General features: G+C 55.8%; 2 protein-coding genes across 2 annotated transcripts; both read left to right on the forward strand.

Annotated features, from left to right (window-relative positions):
* Positions 1-388: 388 nt before the first annotated feature.
* LOC133213854 (SUN domain-containing protein 3-like) lies at positions 389-2316 on the forward strand. Its single transcript, XM_061356415.1, has 5 exons — positions 389-571; positions 1020-1187; positions 1513-1602; positions 2072-2161; positions 2251-2316. Exons 1-5 carry the CDS (start codon positions 389-391, stop codon positions 2314-2316), a joined length of 597 nt encoding a protein of 198 aa, XP_061212399.1.
* A 6902-nt stretch (positions 2317-9218) lies between these two features.
* Positions 9219-12221, forward strand: LOC133213855 (sperm-associated antigen 4 protein-like). The gene is made up of 8 exons (XM_061356416.1): positions 9219-9234; positions 9512-9608; positions 9813-9882; positions 10409-10509; positions 10810-10977; positions 11303-11392; positions 11862-11951; positions 12130-12221. The coding sequence occupies exons 2-8, from the start codon at positions 9549-9551 to the stop codon at positions 12193-12195; spliced, it is 645 nt and encodes a 214-aa protein (XP_061212400.1). The 5' UTR covers positions 9219-9234; positions 9512-9548; the 3' UTR covers positions 12196-12221.
* Positions 12222-23398: the final 11177 nt, after the last annotated feature.

Raw genomic sequence — 23398 nt, forward strand, 5'->3', positions numbered from 1 at the left:
GCCGTTTGCTGTGGGACTCCAACGAGAGCCTTTCCCTTCCATGGGCAGCCTGCAGCTGACCTGAGTTCACTGTGGTAAGAGCCCTCTCCTCTCCCCAGCCCTGCAGCGTGTTTGGTGGGGATAGCACGGGCAGATGAGCCTGTGCTATTTGCTCTCACTTGCACAGCGCCCAGAGCTCGTGTCTTCTGCTCCTGTCCGGGCCTTGTGCTAGACCTGGAGGGGGAAGGAAGCGCTTGTAAACCAGGGAAAGAAACGGGCTCAAACATCACTGTCTGTGCTATTCCTGGCCTTGGAGGCTCCGCGCATTGCTGGGCAGTGATCTGACAAAGTCCCATTTCCTGATGACTGCAGGAACGCACCTGATGTGTGGAAAGGACAAGCGGGAGAGATGCAGAAGCTGAGGGATGAGGTGACACATCTGGCTGCAGAAATCTGCTCTATAAAGAAGGCGAACCTGCACTCTGGAAAGAGGGCTGGGCAGGAAAAGGCCACCAGCTGGCCCAGGAAGCGCCTGGTGCAGGGGGCCCCGCTCGTCCCAGCCTACACACCCCTCCCTTGCCAGGGGCTGCGGGTTGAGCTTCTGCGCTGCAGAGCCCCTTCTCCTGGCCTGCTCTGACATGGTTGTTTCCCTGTTCCTTGGTGTCTTCCCCAGGAAGTTCAGCAAATGAGAGAGGCAATATCTGAGCCCGTGGAGGTGCCTGACTGGGCTCTCAAAAGCACAGGTATGGGCAGCCCTTGGGTCCAGGCAGTTCTTGTGCTGGGCTCGTGCTTGGCGTTCCTGAAAGCAGGCAGCACTGCAGACACTGCTCTCCGAGACAGAAGTGGGACTAAACCACGGGGCCCACGAGCATGACTGTAGCAATGTGGCTCCCTCAGGCTCACCCCAGCCCTGCTGCCAGAGCCCTCACTGCTGCCTCGGCCATGCCCCTGACAGCATTTCTGCCCTCTCCCACTCTGCGGAGCATTCCTGGAGAATGAAGGCGTATGGCTGCATCACCCTCTGCTGTCCACGCTTTTAGCCTGATGCTTCCCCAGGGTACTGCTGGAAAATGCAACAGTCTCAGAGCAAAGTGCTAATCCGACTGCCCACAGAAGTACAACCAACGGCCATCACCTTACAGTACTGCTCAAAGACAGCCACTCCACTGGTGACTGTCAGTAGTGCACCCAAGGATTTCACTGTCTCTGTAAGTCTGCGCTGGGCTCGCGGCTGGGATCTGATCATGGGTAAAGCTGTAACCAGCACTTGCTGTTCCCTGCGCGTCTGCAGAGATGTGTGTGCTCCCAAGCCCTGCCCTTCCTAGAGGGGACATTTCACAGGCTTGCTCAGCACGTTTTGGCCCAGCACCTCCAGGGCCCTGAGGAGGAGACACAGCCCCATGGCTCTACCTCTGTGCCAGACTGCACCAGAGACGCAGAAGTGTGGTGCAGATAATGGGCTCAGATCTGGCATGAGCGTTTGCTCATGGTCAGCTTGAGCCTGACCTGCTCTTCTGTGCGTTTATCTCCAAGGGACTGGATGAGGAAGGCCAGGGCGAAACTCTGCTGGGGTCTTTCCTCTACAGCGTGCAGAAAGAGCCAACTCAGACCTTCCCTCTGCAGGTACAGTGGGTACGCGTGGGCATGAGGCCAGGGCAGAAGCACCAGTTTGCTAGCAAATCGCTTGCAGGGGGAGAGTGGACAGTCCCTGGCAGGACAGGGGCCTGAACCTTGTGGTGCCCAGAGCTGCCTGTCAGCACCTTCAGGGCAGGCGGTGGCAAGGAAGATGCTCAGCATTGTGCTCCGGCAGCAGGGCTTTTTCCCCTGGTCCTGCTTCCTGGCACAGGTGACCCTGAGGTCCCCGCAGCTGCCCACCGCATTCTCTCTTGAGGCTGGCTGTTTGCTCTGCAAGGGCACAGGAATCCTTTGCCTCCTGGGTGGGAGAAGGGAAGGAGGGAGAAGCTTCTCCCTCTGCCAGAGCAGGAGCTGGTCCCAGAGCAGGCGTCTGGCTGGCAGGGGAAGACACGTGGCGCCTGCTCTCACTCTTTGCATCCCAGGAATGACGCTGCTTTTTGCTGTGGTTTCTTTGCAGAATGGCATCCCCAGAGCCTTTCGACTTCTGAAACTCACCATACAGAACAACTGGGGTAAACCAACATACACCAGCATTTATCGAGTGCAGGTGCATGGGAAGATGGTGCAGACGTGATTGGAAAGACTGATGTGGAGACCTTCCCTCAATAAGAATTGAAGAGGAAAATGGAAGTGCAGGTGCATGGGAAGATGGTGGAGACAAATGTGGTCGGAAAGACTGATGTGGAGACCTTCCCTCAGTAAGAACTGAAGAGGAAAATGGAAGTGCAGGAGCATGGGAAGATGGTGGAGACGTGATTGGAAAGACTGACGTGGAGACCTTCCCTCAGTAAGAATTGAAGAGGAAAATGGAAGTGCAGGAGCATGGGAAGATGGTGGAGACAAATGTGGTCGGAAAGACTGACGTGGAGACCTTCCCTCAGTAAGTATTAAAAAGTAAAATGGAGGAACACACCAGAGGGATGTGACTGTTTGTCTGGTGCACAGCAATGTCACTTCAGTGTCCCTGTCAAAGTGTAATGTGTGGGGTTTGTTCATCAAAAGGTTTATAGGGAAATACTGCTTACCACACTCTAAGAAACTCTCTGTAACTGGAAACATATTCCTTTTCCATAACTATTGTACTTCGTGAGTTATAAAGGGAAGTCAGTTGTATTATTACACAAGATTATGAGAGGGAAAAGAAACGGGTGGGAAAAAAGACGCTGAGGCGCGGCCCCTTTAAGGGCGGCCGCGGACTTCCTTCGATGTTGCCGCTTTAAGGGGAGGGTTAGCTAGTTTGAAGTTGTATCTTGTTATATGCACCATATAAGGGATGGAAGTTGTGATGAGGCTGGTAATGGGCGTTTCTTGAAATCTCTGGAAACTTCTCGCAGCTTCTCAACGATGAAACCTGAGCACAAAAGGGAAGCGATGGAAAAGACCCACGTCAGCATCCGAGCGAAAAGAAGCAGCAGGATTGGCTGAAGCCTTGAACCGAGAAGGACAGGCTCCCAGTGACCCGGCGTGCGCGTCTGGGGCGGAGCGGGGTCTCTCCGGCTCACCCAGTGCTGTTTTTTCTATCTGCTATCGCTTGCTCAATTTAATAAAGTTATAACTTTACGTTCTAAAACGAGATTGCCTCTCTCCTTGGTAACAAAAGCAGCCAACTTCTTTCTGCCCGTTGCAGGCTGAGGCCTTCCTCAGCCTTTCCTTTTTCTCTCCACCACAGCAATGTCTCCTAACCAAAGGAAACATCCCCATGTTGGAAGCACAGGGAGACATGCTTTCAGAGCCTCTTCTCGCCTGTGGTCTTTGACAAAATCCTTTGGCACAAGGACTGCCTCCCACTTTGCCCTAGGAAGGAGTCTTCAGAGCCTGGCATTGTCTGGGGCCCATGATCCCCAAAGCACAGGCCCATTCCATTCAGGGGACACCTTGGCTCTTGGGACTGGCTATAGTGGGGGCCCACAATGGGAGCAGCGATGTCTGGGACCAAAGAGGGGTTTCTGAGGTATCTGAGACCTGAGCAGCCTGACTGCTGGGGAGGGGCAGAATGGTGGCTCAGCTCCCCTGTCTCTCCCAGACACAGCCCTCCATCCCACCAGAGAGCTGGCACCCCCCACACCACGGTCTAGGCCTTTTTGCTGCTATCAGGTGCTCACTTTGTGGGAGGGTGTCGTGGTTTAAACCACGACAGAGGGGCTGCCCGTCTGTGCTAAGCACTGGCCAAGGTCCCTCTTGGCAGTCTGTTGCCACCACAAAAACTCTTGCTTGCGCTTCCCAGACCATCCTGGTGTCTAGGCTCTCGGAACACACAGTTCTCGTTGTGCTGGGCTCCTGCTTGCCGTTCCTGAAAGCAGGCAGCGCTGCAGACACTGCAGTCCGCGGCAGAGAGAGGTTGGACAAAACCACGGGGCCCATGAGCATACCTGTAGCACTGGCGTACGGAGAAAGAAGGACTTTACAACCAGTCAGCCGAACGCTGGGCGGCACGGGGGTATCCCACCAAATAGCGTCCTGCCTTTTCCCTCCCATGGGTGCGCCCTCTCTCAGGAGGACCAGGGGACCAGCTGCGAAGAGCCAGCACGCTGCGGCTGCAGTGCTGCAGGCACAGAGCGTAAGTTCAGCGCTGCCTTTCACCCCATGCTTGCACCAGGCCTGCCTGGCTCAGCTGCATGCTCATGCATGTTACTGAGGACGGGGGTGCACAGCAGAGTGATGGTGGCTGAGTGCCAGTGACAGGCGTACTGCTCACAGCTGCCTCCAGGAGGAGTTGTGCCCAGACAGACAACACTCCTGCACCTGAAGGAGGGTACCTGAGCTCTCAGACAGGCTTCGTTTCTCACCAGGATGGTGAGGAGAAAGGCTTCTACAAAAGTAGAAGGGTCTGCCCCTCCCCGGAGAGGAGCCATCAGCGCACAGGCAAGATCTCAGCAGGCCCACAGCCCCAGGCAGCAAGGGCCTGCGCACAGCAGTGCTGCAGAAGATGAGGGTACCTCCAGTGCTGCCTTTCAACACCATGGTTGCACCAAGCCTGCCTGGCTCGCCTGGTGCCCACGGCCCTGCAGAACCAGAGTCATCCTGCCCCAAGGGAGGCCTGAAGCCACCTCCCCTGGAGCTTGGGGCTGCCAGAGGGTCAGGGCCATCAGATGGGGGCTGCTGGTGCTCCCCATCAGGAGAACCCCTGGCTCCCACGTAAATCCCTGCTCCTCAGGCTTGTAAGAGAAAATCTGCCTGTGCAGGGCTCTGCTTTGTTCAATTTAGTGTTGGATATGACCATGAACACCAGCATGCACTGGTTCATGGGTTGTTCCCCTTCACTTGCAAGAGTTTTCTTTCCATGATAAACTGAAGCTCAGCCTTTTTTTCCTGCTTTCTGAAGTCCCTCTGTAGGGCAGCACTGACTGCTGGTGCATCAGTTCTGTGGCACTGGCGAACTTGCTCGGGGCATGCTCTGCCTCATCATCTGCATCATTACTGAAGGTTGTTAACCTTCAGGAGTGCACCCGCTACTGAGCCCTGGGGTATGTCTCACCCTAAAAAGGTTTAGGGGTGCGCTTAGCTGTCTCCTGCAGTGGGTCCATTGCGGCTGCCTGGGACTGGCCATGTCTGCCCACAGTGGCTCCTGCAGCAGTCCCACCACAGCCAACGCTGGGACAGGGACACGCAGTACACCAGTACAGTGGGCAGGGGTGTGTGGAGCAGCACAGGTGCGTGGGCATGGACAAGCAACAATTCTAGTCTGCGGGGCTGTGGCCAGTGGAGGAGCTGTGGCAGGGACGTCTGCCCAGAGGCTTCCCAAGGCGTCCTTCTGGCCAGGACTTCACACTGGGGACTCCCTCCTGCCTCAGCTGGCACAGAAAGAACTCTCTTACCTCCCTAGGTATCATAGAAACATAGAATCATAGATTGGTTAGAATTGCAAGGGACCTTAAAGATCATCTTGTTCCAACCCCCCTGACACAGGCACCGACACCTTCCACTTGATCACGTTGCTCAAAGCCCCATCCAGGGACAGACACAGCTTCTCTGGGCAACATGTGCCAGTGCTTCACCACCATTACAATAAAGAATTTCTTCCTAATATCTAATCTAAATCTCCCTTCTTTCAGTTTAAAACCACCTTCTCTTGTCCTGTCACTAGAGACCCTTGTAAATGTCCCTCTCAAGATTTCCTGTAGGCCCTTCCTGTATTGGAAGGCTACCCCAGAGCCTTCTCTCTCCAGCCTTAACACGCCTGACTCTCTCAGCCTGTCTCCATAGCAGAAGTGCCCCAGCCCTGTGATCATCTTCTTGGACTCCTCTAGACTCACTTGAGCACGTCCATGTACCTCTTGTGCTTGGGGGCCCCAGAGCTGGATGTGCCACTGCAAGGTGGGATCTCACAAGAGCAGAGCAGAGGGGCAGGATCACCTCCCTCAACCTGCTGGTCATGCTCCTTTTGATGGGGCCCAGCATACGGTTGGTGTTTCGCTTGCAAATGGACACTATGGGGTCATTTTGAGCTTCTTGTCAACAGACACCCCCAAGTCTTTCTTCTCAGGGCTGCTCTCAATCCAGTCTCTGCCCAGCCCATAGTGGTGCCTGGGATCGCCCCGGCCCTGGGGCAGGAACTTGCACTTGGCTTTGTTGAACTTCATGAGGTCTGCACTGTCCCACCTCTCCAACCTGTCTAGGTCCCTCTGGATGACATCCCTTCCCTCCAGTGTGTCGACCCCACCACAGAGCTTGGTGTCATCGGCAGACTTGCTAAGGGCGCATCAATACCGCTCTCCATGTCATCGTCAAAGATGTTGAACAGAATTGGTCCCAACACTGATCCCTGAGGGACACCACCTGTTACCCATCTCCACCTGGACATTGAGCCATTCACCACAACTGTCTTTGTGTGGCCATCCACCCAGTTAATTATCCACTGAGCGGTCCATCCATGAAATCCATGCCCCTCTCTAAACCGGGAGACGCATGGATTCACAGGAATTGGCTGGCTCATGACAGAGGAGTCACGGGGGTGCACGGGCCAGCCCATATGGAGTCACTGCGGTGTCCTGGGTGCTCATGCCTCTCACTGAAGGTGGAAGCATGCGGCAGCCCCTTGGCACATGCCTGGGGCCCCTTTGGTGACCGGAGCTCCCCATGACAATGTGGAGACAGAGGGACAGAGCAAGCCAAAGCCCCATGCAGCCCCAGCCCCAGCATGGTGTAACCCAGAGGCAGCACCCCTTTGCTTCCCCATGGGAACCTTCAGCTGACAGGGTTAAACCAAAGACCGAGGCTCTATTTCAAAGCATGACCCCGCATGGAATGGAGCTGAGTCAGTTTGGCTTGGCTGTCCCAGCTCCTGCCTACCCGCACAGCCTACTCAATGGGGGACACCCAGAGAGAAACCAAACAAGCCTTGAGCTGCGCAGGCACAGGCCAGCACCAGAGGAACGCTGGTGTATTTTTGGCACTGGCTAGTCACAAATGGACCCCAGAGCATTAAGTGTGCAGCGGGGTGTGTCCCTGAACTGTGAGACACCACCTCCTGCCTGGTGGGAGTTAGCTGTGTCCTGGTGGCTGTGTGCCTGTGTCTGGCGTTCTCCTCCTGGCAGCTGGTTTGGGGCTCTTGCCCAAGTGCCCTCCCCCAGCCAGGCAACACTCCTGCTTCGGAAGGAGGACAGACAGGCTTGCAGGGGAGCTTCCTTTGTCCCCAAGATGAGAAGGTCTCCTCCAAGAGCGCAGCGCGCTGACCGCGTGAGGACAGCCAGCAGCAGCAGGGACAGACGTGCAGCTGGGCGCGTTCAGGTCCTCAGGAGCAGGTACAAGGTTTCTCCTGGGACCATCAGCTGGAGGGTCAGGACTCCAGAGCCTACAGCAGGGGGTGGGGGGACACGACGGAGGAGCTGGCAAACGCTGTGGGCAGCACAGCAGTCCCAGGGCTTGGGAAAACCACTGTGAGTGGGGAAGAGGCCCAGCTGAAAGCCCCTCTGGCCCCTGGGGCCAAACCCCACTCTCCTGCTGGAGGGCTCTGGCTGTGAAGCTGCAGAGGCCCTGGGAGGAAGAGGGGGCTTTGGAGGAGGGCAGCTGCTCCCCTCTGCCCATGGGCCTGTCTTCTGGCCAGGGCCTTGGCTCATGAGGCCAGAAGGCAGTGCCAAACAGTGTCCTGCCTTTTCCGTCCCATAGGTGCCGCCCCTCTCAGGAGGACCAGGGGACCAGCTCCGAAGAGCCAGCACGCTGCGGGCCGCAGTGCTGCAGGCACAGAGCGTAAGTTCAGCGCTGCCTTTCACCCCATGCTTGCACCAGGCCTGCCCGGCTCATCTGGGACCAACAGCCCCCAACAGCCAGTACCATCCTGCTCCAGGAGCGGCCTGGGGCCATTCTGCCTATGTGACCATGACGGAGCTGGCCACTGTGTCTGTAATAACCATGGGGCTACTGTAATAACCACAGGGCACCCCCGTGCGGTAGAGATGCAGGGCCCGAAGCCTCATCCACAGTCCTTCCCCAGCCTTGCTGTCAGCGCCCTGCCTGCAAGGGGATCCTACCGGGCCTCTGGCGAGAAACAAGCTGTCCCCTCCAGGGCATAAGCCTGCCCTGTCCCAGTCCCACAGGAAGGAAGTGTGCAGGCCCAGCATCCATGTCCTCACAGGGGTCGGCCATACCCCAGACGCGGCTCCTCAAAAAGGCTCCTCAGGCTTTTCTCCCATTTCTTTGCCCAGGGATGGTATTCAGCCTTGCTTCCAGAATGGCAAGGGCCGTGATCTTCCTTCAGAGACAGCTCAGAACAGGCATCTCCATCCTGTGAGTACAACAAGTGTCTATTACTGACGTGGAGCTTGGGGGTGCCAGAGGGTCAGGGTGGTCAGAAGGGAAGCTGGTGGTGCTCCCCAGCAGGAGAACCCCTGGCTCCCCTGCAAATTGTTGGTCAGCTGGTAAGAGAAATTCCTCTGGGCAGGGCTCTGCCTTGAGCACTGCTAACCCCAGGACTCTCTGTTTCAGGAACGAGGGGTTCTTCATGATCTTCTGCTTGATGAGCCTCTCTGCTCTCGGTTAGTATTTACCTGCCGCCAGCAGAGGCTCAGAGGAGTGAGGGGTCAGCTTCAGTGTGAGGGAGAGGTACTGAGGGCCAGTTTGGCCCATACAACATCTCACCTTTGTGGATCTGGGAGGTCACAAGATGCTCGCTGCATGCGGATGAAATGGGGCATAGCAGTGGGATGCAAAGCCTGGAACCAGGGCTGTGCAGCACCCCGAGGCCCAGGGCAAGAGGCCCTGCTTGGAGCTACCTCCTCTCCTGCACCCCTTTGTGGTGTCCTCGGCCAGCCTCTTGCCACCCTGGTGTGGGAGGAGACCGTGTCACTACGGGGATCTTTAGAAACGGCAGTAAAATGACTCTCATGTTGGTGTTACAGCTGGTGCCTGGTGCGGGATCTCGCTGCTCATGTGGCGGCTGCATGGAAAGAATGCGCCACAGGTCAGTGGGACAGGAAAGTCCTGCCAGGGAGCTCTGCAGGCGATGGGTGGGTGGGTGGTTCAACAGGTCCTCCGTTGCCAGGCAGTGACGCAAAGCAGCGGCAGCAGCTTCTGCTGTGCCTTCCCAGAGCTGCCAGCTCGGGGGAAGCGCCGTTTGCTGTGGGACTCTAACGAGAGCAGCCTTTCCCTCCAGGGGCAGAAGGCAGCTGACCTGAGTTCACTGTGGTAAGAGCCCTCTCCTCTCCCCAGCCCTGCAGACGTGTTTGGAATGTGCTGCAGGGCAGATGAGCCTGTGTGTGTTGCTCTCACTTGCACAGCGCCCAGAGCTCGTGTCTTCTGCTCCTGTCCGGGCCTTGTGCTAGACCTGGAGGGGGAAGGAAGCGCTTGTAAACCAGGGAAAGAAACGGGCTCAAACATCACTGTCTGTGCTATTCCTGGCCTTGGAGGCTCCGCGCATTGCTGGGCAGTGATCTGACAAGGTCCCATTTCCTGATGACTGCAGGAACGCACCTGATGTGTGGAAAGGACAAGCGGGAGAGATGCAGAAGCTGAGGGATGAGGTGACACATCTGGCTGCAGAAATCCGCTCTATAAAGAAGGTGAACCTGCACTCTGGAAAGAGGGCTGGGCAGGAAAAGGCCACCAGCTGGCCCAGGAAGCGCCTGGTGCAGGGGGCCCCGCTCGTCCCAGCCTACACACCCCTCCCTTGCCAGGGGCTGCGGGTTGAGCTTCTGCGCTGCAGAGCCCCTTCTCCTGGCCTGCTCTGACATGGTTGTTTCCCTGTTCCTTGGTGTCTTCCCCAGGAAGTTCAGCAAATGAGAGAGGCAATATCTGAGCCCGTGGAGGTGCCTGACTGGGCTCTCAAAAGCACAGGTATGGGCAGCCCTTGGGTCCAGGCAGTTCTTGTGCTGGGCTCGTGCTTGGCGTTCCTGAAAGCAGGCAGCACTGCAGACACTGCTCTCCGAGACAGAAGTGGGACTAAACCACAGGGCCCACGAGCATGACTGTAGCAATGTGGCTCCCTCAGGCTCACCCCAGCCCTGCTGCCAGAGCCCTCACTGCTGCCTCGGCCATGCCCTGACAGCATTTCTGCCCTCTCCCACTCTGCGGAGCATTCCTGGAGAATGAAGGCATATGGCTGCATCACCCTCTGCTGTCCACGCAGCAGGGCCTTGCTTGGGTCTGCTGCCCTTGCCGTGGGGGCTCACTGTCCCCCAGCACCCACAGATCTTCTCTTTGTGCGGCTGGGAGAGAGATGCCAACACCAGGCGCAGGGATCCCCTGCGTTTCCCGGGGCACCTCTGAGCATCCAGTGCTGCATGACTTAGCAGTCACCTGCAGCCATCAGGTCCTCTGCACCTGGGGCCAGTTGCAGTCAGCTGCTCTCTTCTGCCCTCAGGGTGTACCATCAACCTGCAGAGATCATCCAGCACCTCTGCATGTCTCAGGAGGGTGTTTTGGTCCCTGTTTAGACAACCCTTTGAGGATACCTTTGTGCAGGTACAGTAGCAGAAACTGTCAGTGCTGCTTCTCTTGCCCCTCTGGATCAAGCTGGGGACAAGCCCTGGGTCATCTCCTGTCAGGCCAGGGATCTTGCTCGGGTGCAGGGCAAGGATCTGGTGCCTGACAGCTGAGACCCACGTGGGGTTTGGCTCCGTACAAAAAGCGGGTGCTTCCTCCTGCTTCCCAACACACCATGCATCTCCACCAGAAGCACAGCCCCGGGCACAGTGCTGCCTGTGCTTCTGCAAGCCGGGGAGCGAAGCCCTCACGTTCACTTCTCTTGCCCTCTGCTTTTAGCCTGATGCTTCCCCAGGGTACTGCTGGAAAATGCAACAGTCTCAGAGCGAAGTGCTAATCCGACTGCCCACAGAAGTACAACCAACGGCCATCACCTTACAGTACTGCTCAAAGACAGCCACTTCACTGGTGACTGTCAGTAGTGCACCCAAGGATTTCACTGTCTCTGTAAGTCTGCGCTGGGCTCGCGGCTGGGATCTGATCATGGGTAAAGCTGTAACCAGCACTTGCTGTTCCCTGCGCGTCTGCAGAGATGTGTGTGCTCCCAAGCCCTGCCCTTCCTAGAGGGGACATTTCACAGGCTTGCTCAGCACGTTTTGTCCCAGCACCCTCAGGGCCCTGAGGAGGAGACACAGCCCCATGGGTCTCCCTCTGTGCCAGACTGCACCAGAGGCACAGGACTGTGGTGCAGATAACGGGCCCAGATCTGGCATGAGCGTTTGCTCATGGTCAGCTTGAGCCTGACCTGCTCTTCTGTGCGTTTATCTCCAAGGGACTGGATGAGGAAGGCCAGGGCGAAACTCTGCTGGGGTCTTTCCTCTACAGCGTGCAGAAAGAGCCAACTCAGACCTTCCCTCTGCAGGTACAGTGGGTACGCGTGGGCAGGAGGCCAGGGCAGAAGCACCAGTTTGCTAGCAAATCGCTTGCAGGGGGAGAGTGGACAGTCCCTGGCAGGACAGGGGCCTGAACCTTGTGGTGCCCAGAGCTGCCTGTCAGCACCTTCAGGGCAGGCGGTGGCAAGGAAGATGCTCAGCATTGTGCTCCGGCAGCAGGGCTTTTTCCCCTGGTCCTGCTTCCTGGCACAGGTGACCCTGAGGTCCCCGCAGCTGCCCACCGCATTCTCTCTTGAGGCTGGCTGTTTGCTCTGCAAGGGCACAGGAATCCTTTGCCTCCTGGGTGGGAGAAGGGAAGGAGGGAGAAGCTGCTCCCTCTGCCAGAGCAGGAGCTGGTCCCAGAGCAGGCGTCTGGCTGGCAGGGGAAGACACGTGGCGCCTGCTCTCACTCTTTGCATCCCAGGAATGACGCTGCTTTTTCCTGCAGTTTCTTTGCAGAATGGCATCCCCAGAGCCTTTCGACTTCTGAAACTCAGCATACAGAACAACTGGGGTAAACCAACATACACCTGCATTTATCGAGTGCAGGTGCATGGGAAGATGGTGCAGACGTGATTGGAAAGACTGATGTGGAGACCTTCCCTCAATAAGAATTGAAGAGGAAAATGGAAGTGCAGGTGCATGGGAAGATGCTGGAGACATGCTCGGAAAGACTGATGTGGAGATCTTCCCTCAATAAGAATTAAAGGGGAAAATGGAAGTACAGGTGCATGGGAAGATGGTGGAGACAAATGTGATCGGAAAGACTGACGTGGAGACCTTCCCTCAGTAAGAACTAAAGAGGAAAATGGAGGAACACACCAGAGGGATGTGACTGTTTGTCTGGTGCACAGCAATGTCACTTCAGTGTCCCTGTCAAAGTGTAATGTGTGGGGTTTGTTCATCAAAAGGTTTATAGGGAAATACTGCTTACCACACTCTAAGAAACTCTCTGTAACTGGAAACATATTCCTTTTCCATAACTATTGTACTTCGTGAGTTATAAAGGGAAGTCAGTTGTATTATTACACAAGATTATGAGAGGGAAAAGAAACGGGTGGGAAAAAAGACGCTGAGGCGCGGCCCCTTTAAGGGCGGCCACGGACGTCCCCCGATGTTGCCGCTTTAAAGGGAGGGTTAGATAGTTTGAAGTTGTATCTTGTTATATGCACCATATAAGGGATGGAAGTTGTGATGAGGCTGGTAATGGGCGTTTCTTGAAATCTCTGGAAACTTCTTGCAGCTTCTCAACGATGAAACCTGAGCACAAAAGGGAAGCGATAGAAAAGACCCACGTCAGCATCCGAGCGAAAAGAAGCAGCAGGATTGGCTGAAGCCTTGAACCGAGAGGGACAGCCTCCCAGTGACCCGGCGTGCGCGTCTGGGGCGGAGCGGGGTCTCTCCGGCTCACCCGGTGCTGTTTTTTTATCTGCTATCGCTTGCTCAATTTAATAAAGTTATAACTTTACGTTCTAAAACGAGATTGCCTCTCTCCTTGGTAACAAAAGCAGCCAACTTCTTTCTGCCCGTTGCAGGCTGAGGCCTTCCTCAGCCTTTCCTTTTTCTCTCCGCCACAGCAATGCCTCCTAGCCAAAGGAAACATCCCCATGTTGGAAGCACAGGGAGACATGCTTTCAGAGCCTCTTCTCGCCTGTGGTCTTTGACAAAATCCTTTGGCACAAGGACTGCCTCCCACTTTGCCCTAGGAAGGAGTCTTCAGAGCCTGGCATTGTCTGGGGCCCATGATCCCCAAAGCACAGGCCCATTCCATTCAGGGGACACCTTGGCTCGGGGGACTGGCTATAGTGGGGGCCCACAATGGGAGCAGCGATGTCTGGGACCAAAGAGGGGTTTCTGAGGTATCTGAGACCTGAGCAGCCTGACTGCTGGGGAGGGGCAGAATGGTGGCTCAGCTCCCTGTCTCTCCCAGACACAGCCCTCCATCCACCAGAGAGCTGGCACCCCCCACACCACGGTCTAGGCCTTTTTGCTGCTATCAGGTGCTCACTTGTGGGAGGGTGTCGTGGTTTAAACCACGACAGAGGGGCTGCTGCCATTCTGTGCTAAGCACTGGCCAAGGTCCCTCTTGGCAGTCTGTTGCCACCACAAAAACTCTTGCTTGCGCTTCCCAGACCATCCTGGTGTCTAGGCTCTCGGAACACACAGTTCTCGTTGTGCTGGGCTCCTGCTTGCCGTTCCTGAAAGCAGGCAGCGCTGCAGACACTGCAGTCCGCGGCAGAGAGAGGTTGGACAAAACCACGGGGCCCATGAGCATACCTGTAGCACTGGCGTACGGAGAAAGAAGGACTTTACAACCAATCAGCCGAACGCTGGGCGGCACGGGGGTATCCCACCAAATAGCGTCCTGCCTTTTCCCTCCCATGGGTGCGCCCTCTCTCAGGAGGACCAGGGGACCAGCTGCGAAGAGCCAGCACGCTGCGGCTGCAGTGCTGCAGGCACAGAGCGTAAGTTCAGCGCTGCCTTTCACCCCATGCTTGCACCAGGCCTGCCTGGCTCAGCTGCATGCTCATGCATGTTACTGAGGACGGGGGTGCACAGCAGAGTGATGGTGGCTGAGTGCCAGTGACAGGCGTACTGCTCACAGCTGCCTCCAGGAGGAGTTGTGCCCAGACAGACAACACTCCTGCACCTGAAGGAGGGTACCTGAGCTCTCAGACAGGCTTCGTTTCTCACCAGGATGGTGAGGAGAAAGGCTTCTACAAAAGTAGAAGGGTCTGCCCCTCCCCGGAGAGGAGCCATCAGCGCACAGGCAAGATCTCAGCAGGCCCAGAGCCCCAGGCAGCAAGGGCCTGCCCACAGCAGTGCTGCAGAAGATGAGGGTACCTCCAGTGCTGCCTTTCAACACCATGGTTGCACCAAGCCTGCCTGGCTCGCCTGGTGCCCACGGCCCTGCAGAACCAGAGTCATCCTGCCCCAAGGGAGGCCTGAAGCCACCTCCCCTGGAGCTTGGGGCTGCCAGAGGGTCAGGGCCATCAGATGGGGGCTGCTGGTGCTCCCCATCAGGAGAACCCCTGGCTCCCACGTAAATCCCTGCTCCTCAGGCTTGTAAGAGAAAATCTGCCTGTGCAGGGCTCTGCTTTGTTCAATTTAGTGTTGGATATGACCATGAACACCAGCATGCACTGGTTCATGGGTTGTTCCCCCTTCACTTGCAAGAGTTTTCCTTCCATGATAAACTGAAGCTCAGCCTTTTTTCCTGCTTTCTGAAGTCCCTCTGTAGGGCAGCATGACTGCTGGTGCATCAGTTCTGTGGCACTGGCGAACTTGCTCGGGGCATGCTCTGCCTCATCATCTGCATCATTACTGAAGGTTGTTAACCTTCAGGAGTGCACCCGCTACTGAGCCCTGGGGTATGTCTCACCCTAAAAAGGTTTAGGGGTGCGCTTAGCTGTCTCCTGCAGTGGGTCCATTGCGGCTGCCTGGGACTGGCCATGTCTGCCCACAGTGGCTCCTGCAGCAGTCCCACCACAGCCAACGCTGGGACAGGGACACGCAGTACACCCGTACAGTGGGCAGGGGTGTGTGGAGCAGCACAGGTGCGTGGGCATGGACAAGCAACAATTCTAGTCTGCGGGGCTGTGGCCAGTGGAGGAGCTGTGGCAGGGACGTCTGCCCAGAGGCTTCCCAAGGCGTCCTTCTGGCCAGGACTTCACACTGGGGACTCCCTCCTGCCTCAGCTGGCACAGAAGGACTCTTCTTACCTCCCTTAGGTATCATAGAAACATAGAATCATAGATTGGTTAGAATTGCAAGGGACCTTAAAGATCATCTTGTTCCAACCCCCCTGACACAGGCACCGACACCTTCCACTTGATCACGTTGCTCAAAGCCCCATCCAGGGACAGACACAGCTTCTCTGGGCAACATGTGCCAGTGCTTCACCACCATTACAATAAAGAATTTCTTCCTAATATCTAATCTAAATCTCCCTTCTTTCGGTTTAAAACCACCTTCTCTTGTCCTGTCACTAGAGACCCTTGTAAATGTCCCTCTCAAGATTTCCTGTAGGCCCTTCCTGTATTGGAAGGCTACCGCAGAGCTTTCTCTCTCCAGCCTTAACACGCCTGACTCTCTCAGCCTGTCTCCATAGCAGAAGTGCCCCAGCCCTGTGATCATCTTCTTGGACTCCTCTAGACTCATTTGAGCACGTCCATGTACCTCTTGTGCTTGGGGGCCCCAGAGCTGGATGTGCCACTGCAAGGTGGGATCTCACAAGAGCAGAGCAGAGGGGCAGGATCACCTCCCTCAACCTGCTGGTTATGCTCCTTTTGATGGGGCCCAGCATACGGTTGGTGTTTCGCTTGCAAATGGACACTATGGGGTCATTTTGAGCTTCTTGTCAACAGACACCCCCAAGTCTTTCTTCTCAGGGCTGCTCTCAATCCAGTCTCTGCCCAGCCCATAGTGGTGCCTGGGATCGCCCCGGCCCTGGGGCAGGAATTTGCACTTGGCTTTGTTGAACTTCATGAGGTCTGCACTGTCCCACCTCTCCAACCTGTCTAGGTCCCTCTGGATGACATCCCTTCCCTCCAGTGTGTCGACCCCACCACACAGCTTGGTGTCATCGGCAGACTTGCTAAGGGCGCATCAATACCGCTCTCCATGTCATCGTCAAAGATGTTGAACAGAATTGGTCCCAACACTGATCCCTGAGGGACACCACCTGTTACCCATCTCCACCTGGACATTGAGCCATTCACCACAACTGTCTTTGTGTGGCCATCCACCCAGTTAATTATCCACTGAGCGGTCCATCCATGAAATCCATGCCCCTCTCTAAACCGGGAGACGCATGGATTCACAGGAATTGGCTGGCTCATGCCAGAGGAGTCACTGGGGTGCACGGGCCAGCCCATATGGAGTCACTGCGGTGTCCTGGGTGCTCATGCCTCTCACTGAGGGTGGAAGCACGCAGCAGCCCCTTGGCACATGCCTGGAGCCCCTTTGGTGACCGGAGCTCCACATGACAATGTGGAGACAGAGGGACAGAGCAAGCCAAAGCCCCATGCAGCCCCAGCCCCAGCATGGTGTAACCCAGAGGCAGCACCCCTTTGCTTCCCCATGGGAACCTTCAGCTGACAGGGTTAAACCAAAGACCGAGGCTTTATTTCAAAGCATGACCCCGCAGGGAATGGAGCTGAGTCAGTTTGGCTTGGCTGTCCCAGCTCCTGCCTACCCGCACAGCCTACTCAATGGGGGACACCCAGAGAGAAACCAAACAAGCCTTGAGCTGCGCAGGCACAGGCCAGCACCAGAGACGCTGGTGTATTTTTGGCACTGGCTAGTCACAAATGGAACCCAGAGCACTAAGTGTGCAGCGGGGTGTGTCCCTGAACTGTGAGACACCTGTTCCTGCCTGGTGGGAGTTTGCTGTGTCCTGGTGGCTGTGTGCCTGTGTCTGGCGTTCTCCTCCTGGCAGCTGGTTTGGGGCTCTTGCCCAAGTGCCCTCCCCCAGCCAGGCAACACTCCTGCTTCGGAAGGAGGACAGACAGGCTTGCAGGGGAGCTTCCTTTGTCCCCAAGATGAGAAGGTCTCCTCCAAGAGCGCAGCGCGCTGCCCGCGTGAGGACAGCCAGCAGCAGCAGGGACAGACGTGCAGCTGGGCGCGTTCAGGTCCACAGGAGCAGGTACAAGGTTCCTCCTGGGACCATCAGCTGGAGGGTCAGGACCCCAGAGCCTACAGCAGGGGGTGGGGGGACACGACGGAGGAGCTGGCAAACGCTGTGGGCAGCACAGCAGTCCCAGGGCTTGGGAAAACCACTGTGAGTGGGGAAGAGGCCCAGCTGAAAGCCCCTCTGGCCCCTGGGGCCAAACCCCACTCTCCTGCTGGAGGGCTCTGGCTGTGAAGCTGCAGAGACCCTGGGAGGAAGAGGGGGCTTTGGAGGAGGGCAGCTGCTCCCCTCTGCCCATGGGCCTGTCTTCTGGCCAGGGCCTTGGCTCATGAGGCCAGAAGGCAGTGCCAAACAGTGTCCTGCCTTTTCCGTCCCATAGGTGCCGCCCCTCTCAGGAGGACCAGGGGACCAGCTCCGAAGAGCCAGCACGCTGCGGCCGCAGTGCTGCAGGCACAGAGCGTAAGTTCAGCGCTGCCTTTCACCCCATGCTTGCACCAGGCCTGCCCGGCTCATCTGGGACCAACAGCCCCCAACAGCCAGTACCATCCTGCTCCAGGAGCGGCCTGGGGCCATTTTGCCTATGTGACCATGACGGAGCTGGCCACTGTGTCTGTAATAACCATGGGGCTACTGTAATAACCACAGGGCACCCCCGTGCGGTAGAGATGCAGGGCCCGAAACCTCATCCACAGTCCTTCCCCAGCCTTGCTGTCAGCGCCCTGCCTGCAAGGGGATCCTACCGGGCCTCCGGCGAGAAACAAGCTGTCCCCTCCAGGGCATAAGCCTGCCCTGTCCCAGTCCCACAGGAAGGAAGTGTGCAGGCCCAACATCCATGTCCTCACAGGGGTCGGCCATACCCCAGACGCGGCTCCTCAAAAAGGCTCCTCAGGCTTTTCTCCCATTTCTTTGCCCAGGGATGGTATTCAGCCTTGCTTCCAGAATGGCAAGGGCCGTGATCTTCCTTCAGAGACAGCTCAGAACAGGCATCTCCATCCTGTGAGTACAACAAGTGTCTATTACTGATGTGGAGCTTGGGGGTGCCAGAGGGTCAGGGTGGTCAGAAGGGAAGCTGGTGGTGCTCCCCAGCAGGAGAACCCCTGGCTCCCCTGCAAATTGTTGGTCAGCTGCTAAGAGAAATTCCTCTGGGCAGGGCTCTGCCTTGAGCACTGCTAACCCCAGGACTCTCTGTTTCAGGAACGAGGGGTTCTTCATGATCTTCTGCTTGATGAGCCTCTCTGCTCTCGGTTAGTATTTACCTGCCGCCAGCAGAGGCTCAGAGGAGTGAGGGGTCAGCTTCAGTGTGAGGGAGAGGTACTGAGGGCCTGTTTGGCCCATACAACATCTCACCTTCCTGGATCTGGGAGGTCACAAGATGCTCGCTGCATGCGGATGAAATGGGGCATAGCAGTGGGATGCAGAGCCTGGAACCAGGGCTGTGCAGCACCCCGAGGCCCAGGGCAAGAGGCCCTGCTTGGAGCTACCTCCTCTCCTGCACCCCTTTGTGGTGTCCTCGGCCAGCCTCTTGCCACCCTGGTGTGGGAGGAGACCGTGTCACTACGGAGATCTTTAGAAACGGCAGTAAAATGACTCTCATGTTGGTGTTACAGCTGGTGCCTGGTGCGGGATCTCGCTGCTCATGTGGCGGCTGCATGGAAAGAATGCGCCACAGGTCAGTGGGACAGGAAAGTCCTGCCAGGGAGCTCTGCAGGCGATGGGTGGGTGGGTGGGTGAACCACCCGGTCCTCCGTTGCCAGGCAGTGACGCAAAGCAGCGGCAGCAGCTTCTGCTGTGCCTTCCCAGAGCTGCCAGCTCGGGGAAGCGCCGTTTGCTGTGGGACTCCAACGAGAGCCTTTCCCTTCCAGGGGCAGCCTGCAGCTGACCTGAGTTCACTGTGGTAAGAGCCCTCTCCTCTCCCCAGCCCTGCAGCGTGTTTGGTGGGGATAGCACGGGCAGATGAGCCTGTGCTATTTGCTCTCACTTGCACAGCGCCCAGAGCTCGTGTCTTCTGCTCCTGTCCGGGCCTTGTGCTAGACCTGGAGGGGGAAGGAAGCGCTTGTAAACCAGGGAAAGAAACGGGCTCAAACATCACTGTCTGTGCTATTCCTGGCCTTGGAGGCTCCGCGCATTGCTGGGCAGTGATCTGACATGGTCCCATTTCCTGATGACTGCAGGAACGCACCCGATGTGTGGAAAGAACAAGCGGGAGAGATGCAGAAGCTGAGGGATGAGGTGACACATCTGGCTGCAGAAATCTGCTCTATAAAGAAGGTGAACCTGCACTCTGGAAAGAGGGCTGGGCAGGAAAAGGCCACCAGCTGGCCCAGGAAGCGCCTGGTGCAGGGGGCCCCGCTCGTCCCAGCCTACACACCCCTCCCTTGCCAGGGGCTGCGGGTTGAGCTTCTGCGCTGCAGAGCCCCTTCTCCTGGCCTGCTCTGACATGGTTGTTTCCCTGTTCCTTGGTGTCTTCCCCAGGAAGTTCAGCAAATGAGAGAGGCAATATCTGAGCCCGTGGAGGTGCCTGACGGGGCTCTCAAAAGCACAGGTATGGGCAGCCCTTGGGTCCAGGCAGTTCTTGTGCTGGGCTCGTGCTTGGCGTTCCTGAAAGCAGGCAGCACTGCAGACACTGCTCTCCGAGACAGAAGTGGGACTAAACCACGGGGCCCACGAGCATGACTGTAGCAATGTGGCTCCCTCAGGCTCACCCCAGCCCTGCTGCCAGAGCCCTCACTGCTGCCTCGGCCATGCCCTGACAGCATTTCTGCCCTCTCCCACTCTGCGGAGCATTCCTGGAGAATGAAGGCATATGGCTGCATCACCCTGTGCTGTCCACGCTTTTAGCCTGATGCTTCCCCAGGGTACTGCTGGAAAATGCAACAGTCTCAGAGCGAAGTGCTAATCCGACTGCCCACAGAAGTACAACCAACGGCCATCACCTTACAGTACTGCTCAAAGACAGCCACTCCACTGGTGACTGTCAGTAGTGCACCCAAGGATTTCACTGTCTCTGTAAGTCTGCGCTGGGCTCGCGGCTGGGATCTGATCATGGGTAAAGCTGTAACCAGCACTTGCTGTTCCCTGCGCGTCTGCAGAGATGTGTGTGCTCCCAAGCCCTGCCCTTCCTAGAGGGGACATTTCACAGGCTTGCTCAGCACGTTTTGGCCCAGCACCTCCAGGGCCCTGAGGAGGAGACACAGCCCCATCGGTCTCCCTCTGTGCCAGACTGCACCAGAGGCGCAGAAGTGTGGTGCAGATAACGGGCCCAGATCCGGCATGAGCTTTTGCTCTTGGTCAGCTTGAGCCTGTGTTGTGGTTTACAACCCAGTTAGCCATACTCACTCACTCACCCCTCCTCCCCCCCTTTCTTCCCCCACCCCCACTTCTAGAGGTATGGGGTGGATAATCAAAAGAACGTAACTCCCACAGGCTGAGATAAGAGCAGTTTAGTAACTAAGGTATAACACAAACAACTGCTGCTGCCACCAATAATAATAACGGAAATAACTAGGGAAGAGAATAAGATGCCATCCACTGACTGCACCTGACCGAGCAGGTAGTGCCCTTTGAGGTAACTCCCAGTTACAACCCTGCTATGACGTGCTGTGGTACGGAACAGCTCCTTGGCTAGTTTGGGTCAGGTGTCCTGTCCCTGCTTCCTCCCGGCTTTCCCTCCTCCGTGGCAGAGCATAAGACTCACAAAGGCCTTGGTCAGACTAAACATTACTACGCAACAACTAAAAACATTGGTGTTATCAGCGCTGTTCCCAGAAATTAAAAAACACAGCGCTGCACCAGCGACTAAGAAGGAGAGAAAATGACTGCTACTGCTAAAACCAGGACAGTATCCACCACTAATTCCATACCATTCACATCATGCTCAGATCCCACATTTTCAATATACCATCGTCCTTACATATATATACATCCCCATACACACGCAGACAGAGAGAAAGAGATCATTTCTTAGTGCATGGACCAATCCCTATAATGCTGCTGAGTCCATTTGGTCCATGATGTCAGGTTCCATCTCTTGTAACAGTCTTTCGGGGCAGGAGAGGCTGTGTGCAGTGTTGGATCGTTGCCTGCTGATGCTGATTGTTCCTTCACCGCAGAACTCGTCTGGTTCTATCAAAGTTCCTTCTCTGTTGGGATGATGGCTGGAGGGAAGTCAGGGCCAGTTGCTGGTGACCTGAAGACATCTAGTTGATGGGCTATAAAAGTATTACATAGCAGGCAACAGCATCCAGTTGAGTTTATTGGCTGTTGTCCTGGGTTTAGCAGTGGCAGTCATTTTTCTCCTTCTTTGTAGCTGGTGCAGTGCTGTGTTTTGACTTTCGGCCTGATGTTTTGGTTTGGCCAAGGACTTTGTGAGCCTCATGCTCTGCCAGGGAGGAGGGGGAGCCGGGAGGAAGCAGAGACAGGACACCTGACCCAAACTGACCAAAGAGGTATTCCATACCACAGCACGTCATGCCCAGGGTGTAACTGGGAGTTACCCGGAAGGACTAAGTGGACTGCAGGGTTGGAGGAGGTATCGGTCGGTGCTTGGTCGGGCTGGGGGGGCAAGTTATCGATCGCCTGGTGACGAGGTGTTGTATTCTCTTCCCTTGTTATTTCCTTTATCATTACTATTATTGGTGGCAGCAGTAGTGATTTGTGTTATACCTTAGTTACTAAACTGTTCTTATCTCAACCCATGGGAGTTGCATTCTTTCTGATTCTCCTCTCTGTCCCTCCAGGAGTAGGGGGAGGGCAAGAAGCGGGGGGAGTGAGTGAAAAGCTGTCTGGTTGGGTTTAAACCACAACAGCTGTTTTCTCCTAAAATCAAATCCCCTTGAGGTATACATTGGACTTCTCCATCTTCCTGCATTACCCCCAAAGTATATCTAGGTTCCTGAGCAAAAGCAATCCCACAAGTGGGTTTGCCTTTACCTGAAGCAGGAATAACCCAGACTGTCTTCCCCAGCAAAATTTCATATGCACCACAGGAACTTTGTCCCCTTCGACAGTATGTAAAAGTTCTGACGGGGCTGGGCCAGCCCTGTTGGCAGATGCTCTGGTGTTGACCAACCAAAGTTCTAGCATGTCCGGTTTCTTGAAAGAAAAACATCTGCTCAACTGTCTGCCAGAAGATGTCTATAAGCCTAGAATTACACAGTGACTGAGGCTGAAAGGGCTGTCTGCAGGCCATGCCATCCAAAGCCCTTGCTCCAGCACTATCAATTGAATCCCATTGCTCAGCACCATGTCCAGACAGCTTTTGAGTATCTCAGAGGCAGGAGACTCTCCAGCTTCTCTGGGCAACCTGTGCCAGGGCTCAGTCACCCTCATGGTAAAAAAGTGTCTCCAGATGTTCATGGGCACCTCCTGTTTTTCAGTCTGCACCCACTGCCTATAGTTGTCAGAAGAGAGGCTGAGAAGAGCCTGTCTTTGCTGCACATTCCCTTTGGGTATGTATATATATGGAGGAGATTCCCCCTGGGCCTTCTGTTCCTGAGACTGAACCATCCCAGCTCTCTCAGCCTTTCCTCCTAGGAAAGATGCTCCACTCCACTCCCTTCAACACCTTGCTGTCCCTTCGCAGGCCTATGTCCAAATCTCTGTTGTACTGAGTATCCTAGAACTGGACACAGCAGTCTAGGTGTGGCCTCACCATTGCTGAGTAGAAGGCAAGGATCACTTCCTTCAACCTGCTGCCAGCACTTCTCCTATTGCAGTGCAGGACATGTTCACCAGTTTTGTCACAAGGGCACATTTGCTGGCTTACGTTCAGCTTGTTCTTCACCAGGACCAGAAGGTCCGTTCCAGCAAGGCTGCTTTCCAATGGTGTGGTTCCTAACATGTGGGTGGGCCTTGCTATACCCACTTGCAGGACTTCGCACTTTGCTCTCCTTGATCTTCATGACATTGAGTGGGTGTGGTCTGTGTGTGTGCATGGACACGCATGACAATTAATAAATCGTTTGTGTCTTGTTCCTGAGGTTGGATACTTCTGGGAGATAACAGGGAATTTTTATCTGTAGATCTTGTCCTGAATGCTTATATTCGAAATTCAGCTGCATGAAGTATTCTGACTACGTAACATTCTGCATTGCCTGTTCTCACAGTTTGCTGGCATTTTGGTGAGGGACTGTGCTCTGAGTATAACTGAGTAAAGATCAGTTACTTGCAACTTGGGGATAAAATAGTCTCTGGGTATTCTCAGATGGCCCTATCACTGTTTACACTGTTTCTTGATCTGGTACTTTTGTTTATCCAGTGCATTGTGTTTTACAGATTCTTTGACAGGAGATGCAACAGAAAATCACTCGCATCCCCACATGCATACTGACCCTTGCTGGGAAATCCTCCGCGCAGCTCCTGGAAT

Source organism: Neopsephotus bourkii, unplaced genomic scaffold (genome assembly GCF_033783945.1).
Source record: "Neopsephotus bourkii isolate Nb327-2 ecotype Australia unplaced genomic scaffold, CSIRO-AGI_Nbou_v1 NB_851, whole genome shotgun sequence".
NCBI lineage: Eukaryota > Metazoa > Chordata > Aves > Psittaciformes > Psittacidae > Neopsephotus > Neopsephotus bourkii.